Source organism: Trachymyrmex cornetzi, unplaced genomic scaffold (assembly GCF_001594075.2).
Source record: "Trachymyrmex cornetzi isolate Tcor2-1 unplaced genomic scaffold, Tcor1.1 scaffold45, whole genome shotgun sequence".
NCBI lineage: Eukaryota > Metazoa > Arthropoda > Insecta > Hymenoptera > Formicidae > Trachymyrmex > Trachymyrmex cornetzi.
In genome coordinates this window covers 370294-381291 of record NW_017299289.1, presented here as the reverse complement: position 1 = coordinate 381291, position 10998 = coordinate 370294, and the positions used below count along the sequence as shown (strand labels likewise).

At 34.1% G+C, this 10998-nt stretch overlaps 1 protein-coding gene across 1 annotated transcript in view; it reads right to left on the bottom strand.

Moving 5' to 3' along the window:
• The window catches only part of LOC108764704 (pro-resilin), a 3398-nt gene extending 2062 nt beyond the window's left edge, over nt 1-1336 (bottom strand). Inside the window, exons 1-2 of the mRNA XM_018513048.1 lie at nt 1255-1336; nt 7-105 (exon numbers count right to left, since the gene is read on the bottom strand). Coding sequence (XP_018368550.1) covers nt 7-105; nt 1255-1272 — 117 coding nt within the window. The 5' untranslated portion in view covers nt 1273-1336. The remainder of the gene's footprint in view (nt 1-6; nt 106-1254) is intronic.
• Nucleotides 1337-10998: the final 9662 nt, after the last annotated feature.

Here is a 10998-nt window from a genome sequence, read left to right as displayed (position 1 = left end):
AAACCCCCCCCCGCCGCCGCCACCACCGGAAGGTCTGTTGTAACTGTAACCGGAGGACACAGGCGGCTCCGCTAGGGCGAACCCTGCCAGACCGACAATCATACACTGTAACATAGAAAGGAATTACTTTAGTAGAACAATGGACTTGTTTTAACCCTTTGATGATATCTATATGCTCTTAATTGTAACTGCAATCGAATTATATTACACACATACTAAATTTTACACATATACACGCACATGCTAATACATATCCGTTGATTCGCAACAAATTACATATTCTATAAATTACTATCTATATTTAAAATGATATATATAAACTATAACTTGTATCACGTTTTTCAAAGTACTCAGCTAAATGTTAAAGATTTAAAAATCCAGACTTTTATAGAAAATGCTTATTATAAGAAGCTTTTCATAAGTCACATTTAATTTTTTTATGGTGGTGTATATATTTTATTTATGCAGGACTTATTTACATTAATGAAGTATGACTTACAATTTTTTTGAGATATTTCGAGAGCTTTCAGACTTAAGTTTATTTATAAAAAAGCATACATCCATTCCTAATTTTATTATCATATACCTTGTAATTAAAAAAAGATAAGTTACATAAAAATATAAAAGTATACATATTTACGAGTCGAATGTTTACTATTTCGACAAAAGCTTACGGATTAAAGACTTTTTTATTCAATTTTGAGTTGTTCAAATTTTATTTAAGTCTCAGTTATTTTGAATTTTATAAATTGTTATGAACTTTTCGAGCAGTAACTGGAATAATTGTGAAAAATCAATGACTAGTAATTTTTCTGACAGAACGAATCTAATTAAAAATAATGCTATTTTGTAGCTTTCGCTAATCGTGAATTTTTAATTCTGTGTCATCGTCGCTACTTTACGAGCGTACGAAATTAAAGAGATACGAATAAAAAGGAAAGTACTGTCATATTAAACATTTCTATTAACGAATTAATGCGAAAATTCATGTACAAGATCAGAGGTGATAATAGAGCAACAATAGGGATGCAAAAATTAAGAAAAAAGCAGCACTCGCTTTTTCTATCGAGATTTCGACCACTTGATGTACTCCTTACACTCTTCCTTTCACGATTTCTCCCATCCGCACGCATACGTACACTCATGCACCACGTTTCCTTACTTGCTTTCTTTTTCCTTTTTCAGCCCTCTGCTCTCTCCATTTCGCACAAATATAGCTTCTTAACGTAAGTATGAGAAAAAAAACGTGCTTACCGCGATCAGAGGATTCATGTCGGCTTCTGCGATGCCGCCTCAGTTCTGTGACTTCGTGGAAGGTAGACCGGAGTCATTTATACCCCCCAGGAGAAGCAGGGGGATATACATGCGGCCCCCACGAAGAAGAGACAGGGGCCTCTCAAGTGAGAGTAATTCAGTTGTGAGACGATTCTCTCCCTCTCCTCTCGACCTCGTACGTCTCTCTTTTATTCTCTGTAGACTCCGAACATCCACCTATCCTCTTCGTCGAAGGATCGCTAATGTACTCGAGATTTCGGACAGTCTTCTCTTGCGAAACTCTTAACCTCTTAAACTCTTAGTCCCTACTTGCGTCCTAGACCTAGACTTCTCTAGTCGAGTGCTTTGTCGTAACGGAGAAGCCTTTTAGTCCTGTAAACGATTGGTCTACGTATCTCTTATATTTTCTATTTCTTCTTTGTTCGTGATTAAGATCTGTTTTCTGTGGCTGAACTTGTACATACTTTTGGAACTTAAAATGAGATAGGTATATGTTTGATATTTGGGGAAAGTGAGACAGTTCTAGTGCAGGAATAAAAAACGGATCTAATATGTGGGTGGTTATATAGTGAACAGTAAAATACAAATATAGCTCACATTTGTAAATCGCGCTAGAGAAATTATAATGTTCATTCTAAAAATGCTTTTTTATATTTTGTGAATATGTATTTACATTACGGTTTATCTGGATTTGAAGAATATTTTTCATTTGTTAAACTTTATCTTCCCGAAGATTAAAAGCTTAAAATATTAACAATTTTTGATCAATCCTTTTACAAATTAATCTGCATAAATCATGATAATTTTAATCAATTTTAAAGAGAAATTAATTTTTTATTACAAAAATATTTTGAAAAGAAGGTTCGTATTTAGCTCTACTAATTTTTATTAGAAATAAAATATACAATTTAATATTAAGTAAGAGAGACTAAGTAAACATTGCTCAGCCTATGTAGCAACATTATGTTACAACATATCACTATAAAGTGCTGTACGTGTACCATTCTGTTAAATTAATTTTGTGCGACAAGAATATGTAAAATGTTCGTTATGAAAGACATTCTATTTAAAATTTTACCTTGACGGATCACCATTGCCAGTGAATAGTTCTTTTTTCGCTAGATAATATAACGAAATTGATGTCATCACATATTCGAAAGCCAGGTAGGGTCGATATTCAATGACGCAACTGAGTTCTTGGCTTGTCACCACGTTATTCATTAGCTTCACTACTAATACAGTTGTATTCATTTACGGTATTCGTAACGATATATAACCAGCGCATGCCAAATATTTCTCGCGATAAAAGAATTAATTAACGAGCGTGAAATAATTTAGAATTCATGCGTTACATCTTGCAAGATAAATTTTCCCCTTTAAATGTCTCTCTAATTATAAATAAATTCATCACATGTAAGTACAAATCCAAATATATACTTTGTCATGGTAATACAAAAGAGAGTTCTAAACATTGATAAAGATATTTACGCGTTAATTACAGTTGCTGTGACTTTATGACCGCGTATGCTATAATAAGCTTCCAGTTCATAAACATTATTTATTCGACGAAGCTACGAGAGTACATTATGTAACAGGAGCTGAACTTAACGGAATATTACGTAACAGATTTCCATTGTTCACGCGCAGTCCATAGCACCGGATGTGCACCGAACCATTTCCTCATTGGACATTTTTTCGTAAATTGTTTTACGCCGTAAATATGTTTTTTTTTTTGCATGTATCGTTGACTTATTTTCGTAATAGTATGTAAAACGATGAATGATTCATTGCTATGTTTAATATTTTATTTTGTTTATTAATTTTATTTATATACATGTTTGAATAAGTAAAAATTATTTTATCTATAAATTTTTTATATATACTTATATAAATATAATTATTTAATTTCAACGATATTGGTATATTTACTAAATCAGTACTTAATGGATAATATTTTGCTGATAAATATATAAATTATTATAGTAAATAATGGATAAATCATTATTAGTGTTAAAAAAACTAAAAAGAAATTATGAATTTATGTTTTTTTGAAATTTAATAATATAAATATTGTGTAAACGCATTATAAATAACTGAAATGTCTATAGTCTGTGCAATTTTTAATCTATCGATTTTAAATTGTATAGGAACCGACTATGGCTATGTTACAAAATTAATTGCTTGTACTGAAAATCTGTACTGCACATAACAGTACAGATTGAGGCAATCGGCAATAACCAAAGGACTCTTCTACATTGGATAGATCACTTGAAAGAAAATTAGCAGTAATTTCAAAGTGCTTGAGGTCACGCGACAACAATCATGTCACTCTCGATTCAGTTAATGATGCTTCTTCTAGAGAAAAAGAGGATCCATTGACCCCTGCTCAGTTTTTAGCATTTCTTCGAGTAGAGGCTTGGTAAAGCGTTACCTAAGTTTCGTAAAAATTTATGTATATCTTATTTAAAATAAAATGAAAACAGAATTGTGTGATTGAGATCACAGATTTTTCACATCATTGCCACGTTTCGCCCTTCGACGTACCTACTCTTTTTTTTAAATGGTGATTTTAATTGAGGTTGTCAGTCAACGCGTATTTTATTGATATTGCGTCGGAGAACGTTAATATATTCCAGTGAATGTTTTAGATAAGGCTAATTAGCCTGTATCGAATAGTTAGTGAATGACTAAACCTGTTTGCTTGTCAAGAAATGTCTCAAATTGATTCATTTTGACACGTACGTATTTGATATGAAAATTTGATGTCTGATACTAAGATTGCTTTGTATTTCAATTATGAGTAAGATATTAACCTTACTCATAATTGAAATACTTATACCCCTTATAATATGTTCTCAGCTAGTTTTCAGCGTATAGGCAATTAGTACAATAATAAAAAGTAGGAATTAATTAAGACAAGCACCCAGCGATATTTTACGATAGATATATTTCACGTAGGCGATAATACATTGGAGAAAAGTTGTGACATGTCGACTGGAAGAAATAATTTGCTATATCTGTAAGGCTATTTTGTAAGGATGAGACCGAACGACGGACTGCACAATCATCCGGTAGAACTGTTGGCTCTTGGTCGCAGAAAGAGAGTCTCAGACATCAGGAAGAAAAGTACGCGGTTCGCCATCATTGTATCATCCGCGCGATGAAGCTTCCGTGCGTTCGGATAGACGTAATCATCGATCCTCTTCGTCTTGCATGCGCCAACATACGGCTGCGCGTTGTAGCATAAAATTAAAGTATTCCCGGTGCATTAACTGCACTTGCCCGGTCAAAGGAAAGGAACGCTGCGCCAATATCCTCCCGGCGATTTTAAACGATAATGATTTCATGTAACGCCAGATGCCTTTTGATCGTACGCCGACCTATGACAAATTGCATTTTGAAATTAACGCGTGGAGAACAGCTTCAGCCAGGATTGCTTCAGCTAGCTTAATTGACGCGTCTGACTTCCGCAATCCAGACTTATTCTAGCAACTCACGAAGTACGACAGTAGTGAAATTCGCCCTACAGGTCTCAAACTCGTGATCGCGGTTTAAACTAATCGACATCCAAAACGTAATTAAAAGGGAACTCGGTCTGTTAAATATTCACGACGGTGGGAGATTTGTAGGCGTCTAATGGAGGAGGAAGTCCATTACGGCTAGTTTAGTAACGTAGCGTGTCGGCCAATACGTCCGGCTCCCATTCTTTGCCTCGGGGGGTGGAAAAGGGGAAAGGCGGGGGGTGATGGCTAAACGAGAGGGAAAACGCTTTCTTCGGTGAGGAATTTAATTATCCGGCCTGTGAACTCTCGACCCACTTCTTCGCGCGTATACGACCCTGTATATCTGGTCCGCCGTTCCACCTCCTGCCTCCTTCGCTTTCCTCCACGCTCCTCGTTCGATCCGATTCGCCTGATCCTTCTTTTAATTCTTTCCTTTTTGTTTTCTCTTTTTTTTTATCCCACTGTTTTGTACTGTCCGGTTTGGCAAAGATCGACGATTATACTTTCACGTGTCCTTGCCACTCGCTCGCTAGTAGATATGACTCTACAGTTGGACAATTTCGGCGCACGTATGCGGGAACTTTTTAGTAGACAGTTGTGCCTCTGTTGCATCAGCAACATTATACTTGATGCAAAAATCGCAGCTGCAATCGGTGACCCGGTCGTTGGAGTCTACATTCAGTAGACCTCGTACGATGAAGAGAGATTTTTAACGTGGATGCCCCTTCTTGTGTGTGTGTGTCCACTCGTATGTTTATAAATTTATACACTGATAAAATACTAATTTTAATAAATTGTTTGTTTGAATAGTGCCAACTAAATATTTACTAAATATAAAGATACATTTGGTACAGAAACCATAATTTGATTTAATTATTTTTTCTTTTAATTAAGCAAATATTTATTTACTGTAAGTAAATGTTTAGTTGGCATTATTAAAATAAATATTTATTAAAATTAGAACATTTTTACTCAATATATATATTATTTTATTTATTATTGAACCAAAAATTTTAATTATATTTCAATACAAATTACTTAAAGACAATCATATAATGGCTCAATAATAATAAACAAACATAAATAACAAGACGAGGTTACAAGCCAGATTTTTATATATTTCAAATTCTTAGAAAATACATTTCAACTTTATTACTAGGTTACTCTCAATGTATATATAAAGAAACTTAACGCAAATTTGACAAAATTAGTAAAACGGTTAAATACAATTTATAGTTACGCAAAGTTGATAGTATTTCTTCGTATCTATTATCTTCCGCAACAATGCAATGCTATTCAATCTGGTAATATTATCGGTTATATTCTTCTATTATATCGGTCGCAATAAGTCCATAATGATGATAAAATTATTAAACACGATGAGTCATTAAAGAAAAAATGTACCAGCACACATTCTCAACTACGAGTGGTAAACCAGGATATAATCAGTAATTGAAACAATGAGTCAAATCAAATCACAAGAAGCAAATTTGATCAGAGATAAAAATTGAAACGAGTTCAGTGGGAAATTGCTTGTATTATACTATCATGATGATAATTTTATCATTATGGCAACCGATATAATAGAAGAATATAACCGATAATATTACCAGACTGAATAGCATTGCATTGTTGCGGAAGATAATAGACGAAGAAATATTACCAACTTTGCGAACTATAAATTGTATTGAACTGTATAAATTGTATTTCTTAATTTTGTTAAATTTGAGTTGAGAATTTCTTTACATATACACTGAGGATAACCTAATAATAAGGTTAAAACGTATGTTCTAAGAATTTGAAATATGTAAAAATCTGGCTTGTAGCCCCTTCTTGTTATTTATATTTATAAATTACTTATATACTTTATTTTTAAATTGAAAAATTTTTTATTACAAATTTCTTATTAAAAACGTAATTTTAAAAAATTTAATAAAGAGAGAGAGAGGGAGAGAGAAAAAGGAAGAAAAAATTAAGTATCTCTTGAATAATATTTTATGAAATATGTTTTTTCAATGATATTTCTTAGTGAACAATCTTCCTGCTGTTTATCGATGTCTTTTTATGTAAATTTCAATGGATAATTATAAATAATGTTAATGTTAAATTGCTTCTCTGCCAACATATTGTCGCCGAAAGGCGTGTTAATCCGTGAATGCTGGTAACGAGATATGAGAATACTTGAGAGAATGATCTTAAATCATCGATGTCAATGACAACTATAAACCTTGAATAATTTATGGTCGGTATTACCATGTATACGGATAACATATACCGAAGATATTTGTTTGATGCAGGACAATTTATCCTTGCAAATTTCGTCATTGATCGAGAGAAAGCAAATGTATGCGCGACTTACGGAAATTAATAATAAAAAAAAACTCACGCATACACGCGCACATCACATTTCGTCGTATAAAAGAGAAATAGATAGATGCAGCGTTTATTAACATTCTAGGGCAAGCCTTCTAAGAATGCACAGGCAACAAATGTAATAAGAATGCAATGAAAAAATAATGACATATAAAGAAAATAAAATAAAAGATGAATAATATAGAAAATAGAGACGCAAAGAAAATATAAAAATGAAAAATAATACTGAGAAAATAAAGTCTCCAAGAAAAAAATAGAAATAAAAAAGCAAATAAATAATAATGAAATTATTATAATAATAAGGAAGAAAAAAAGAAAAATTACAAAAAAGAGAGGGACATGATATTCAAAATAATGATTGCTTCTTAAGGAAGATTAGAAGATAACACGTCACTTCGCGATGCTACTTCATGTATTGTATCTGTAAGTATTTGATTAGACTATTTTTCTACAACGATTTATCCCAATTTTATTTTTATTCAGAATTCTCACGGTGATCTAGTGACAGATCGTGACGACTGAAGATGATTTCTGGTGTTGTGGCCAGTCTTGATATTTCCATTAAGTCTCAGGGTGACTCTCGTTTCTCACGCCCGTGCTAATCCACTTGTATCTATCGAACTTCAACTTATTCAGTAAATAAAATGCGAAATTTATATTATTCACAATTTTTATATTGATTAAAATCCGCTAAATATAGCACGTCAATGTATAATTCTGATTCTGAGATATCTCACTGATAGATGGTTTTCATTAAAAATGATTTGAAAAATATCTAAAAGAAGATATCATTACATATTAAATTTTAATAATTTTAAATTTTATAAAATATATATATATATAATTTTTTTCTTTAGGAAGGTTATTGTAATGGAATTATATTAAATATTGGATGAATTGAATCTTCTATTTAATTCTATAAGCTATAGTGTCTTTCTGTTCGAGCACATTTTTTCTTGATAAAAGCATTCATTTTTTAATATCAATACATATATTTGCATCCTGATATTCATTCTCATTTAGGAATTATTAAATTTTTAGGCAGTTTTTCTCGGAACGGATAATATGAATGATCGATCGACAGATGGTTTCTCGCGTCATCGCTATCGGAGACTTCGAGGCCTCTCACCGATCCGTGCATCGTGTCCACAATTTCGACTTCCTTGATCTCGATGGCTCGGATAACATTCTCGAGGGTGCCAGCTCCTTTCTCCCTCCAAAATCACATCTCGACGTGTGCACCGCATCCGCGGTTTCTCGGATATTAATGTTGCAGGGTCGCGCGGAACGAAGGGGGTTCGTGTCGAGCTTGGGCTTGACTTTCGCTCGACGAAACTCCGCTTCTCGTGTCTCTCCTCTCTCTGCTTTTCATCCTCTTCTCACGACTGTATCATCGTTTTCTCTCTTGTTCGCGTTGCCAAGGAACTTCCTCCCGACCAGTCGCAACGACTGACTCGACTTCGTCTGTACTGATACGTTTCTTATCGCTGCGGTTTCGCCAGGGGCTTATCGCGTTGCACGTCAGCGGATGGACCATTCTGCAGCTGCTCCGCATACCTCGCACGATTGACTGTGTTGTGCGCCCCCGGAGATTAAAAACTCGTTTTAATTTCGATGAGTTTATTTTATTTTATCTTTTTTTTTTAACCCGCGACAGTGTGAAATGTGAACACAAAAATCACCTGATAGGATCGTTCTCTTGAAGCAATAGTTTTATTATATTACTTGTTGTCTATATTTTTAGAACTTGCCTGAATTATGATCGAATACCAATGTGAATTTCTGATCGTATCAAGGTACATTAAAGCTGAAAAATGCTATTTGCAATTGATAGAAGTGATAGAATAGTGGATAATATTAGTGAAAAGAATCTGTGAAACTTGGATAATTTCAAAATCGTATATTTCACAATTATTTGATAGTGTAGCAGTTGATGCAGATTTGTCGCTTTTGTCAAATAAATTTGAAAATAAGTTGAAATTGTCACGACCTTCAGCAGATTTTTCCCAGCGTAGAAAAAACGATTTTTTTTCAATAAACTTTAATTTTTTAATTTTATTATATTTAATATAAAGACTTCATAGGAGAACAACAGACAACTCTTGCACTAATTCAATATAATATTTTTAAACTAAAATTTTTAATTAATCTTTTAATAAAGCATTATTCGACATACTTTGGGATCTCGAGAAGAAAGATATAATAAAGAAAGTCACGGTAGATTCCTCTAGCAGTGAGGCGCAAAATCTATCTGCCATCCAATAAAAATGTTATATCACGTCTCCCGTAATCGTTACCGGGTTACACACTTTTGCGCGCGATCTTTCTCTAATATGCATCGAATGATCGGATAATTAACTGCACCAAAACAGCCTGATTAGCTACTTGTTCATCGCAATTACCGTGCAACTTTACTGGATGACTATCATCTAACTGACCACGACGACTGCCGCGTAGGTTACAGTTCAACTTTCACAACTTTTTATCGGCGAGAATTTCGCCGGAGCCTTTTGTACAAAATTTACGCGCACGCCGAAAAGCGAAAGTCAGTCTTGCGCGCGCAATATACTTTGAGAAAAAAGAAAGAAAAGAAACACGAAAACATCTTGGGCCAAGTTCAAGTACGAGTTTGCGCGACTGCCACAAGAAGTTTTAAAAACTTCGAAAAAAAAAAACTGTTGTACCAAATTAAAAAGTCAAACCTAAGTGCTACTATTTGTATTAATTTATGTATATTAAAAAATAAATAATATCGAAAAAAAATTTTTATATCATATTAGAACGTAAAATCCAAATAGATATTATTTTGACTAAGTGATATATGTTATATGTTTCTTTGCATTTTCATTGAAGGTCTTTCTATTTCAATTTAAATAACAGTAGCTTTAATTCTTCTTCAAAAATTCTAATACAAAAGAATAATATAAAAAAATTTATTTTACTCAACTGAAATAATATGCATCATTCATATAAAAGATTCGATATCGACAATTGGCGCCAAGTTAATTTAAAAATTATTGGAATTTAGAAAAATTAAAATGTGTATGCAGACACGTCGAGAATGACATTTGTTTCTTATTACTGAGATAATACGCGGTTTGCGTTGTGTAATTTAAGAAAATTATGGAATCGAGAATTGGAGGTTCGCTTGAATTTCGAGCATAATTGTTAGTCGAAGGATACTCGGACAAGAGTGCCGCTTCGTAACGATTTAGAAAGCGTAATCGTCCACGCGGGACGCGATGTTTACAAGATTAATGGACAGCGGCTGGAGAGTCACGATACCTTCGTCGATGTGAATTTTATATAATTCCGCCGTTACGGACGAATATAATCTCCCTATTTGAATATTCTAATTTCTAACGCGTGGGATATGTACCGAGTCCGAAGAGCCAGAGACATCGCAGGAATCCCGCAGTGTTCTTGCAAAACGAAAGGTTGAGTTCGCAGTGAAAGGTGAAAGGAAAAATAATGCTTGCACGCTAAACTCGGATAAATAATTGCTCCTCGTGATATTAGCGTGAATCATCCGCGGACGAGCGGTAACAATTCCGGTATCAAGAAATCCGTTCAGGAGCCGCAGCTTCACCACGCCCACGGATTTGCCCGTCGCGGCCTGTTTCAAACGAGCAACAGCTCGACTCGTTTGCACAGCCATGGCAATAATCATGTAAACTGTCCTGTGTAGTCGGCGACACAGCGTAGCGCTTGTCACATTAGCGTACCGATACGAATGCGTTTGCATCAGGCAAATATTTGTACGTGAAATGTTGAATAATCTTCCCTTTCTCTCCGCGCGATTCGTTTGCTGTGATGAGAGTTTTCCGGCCGGACGCTTTTCCTAACA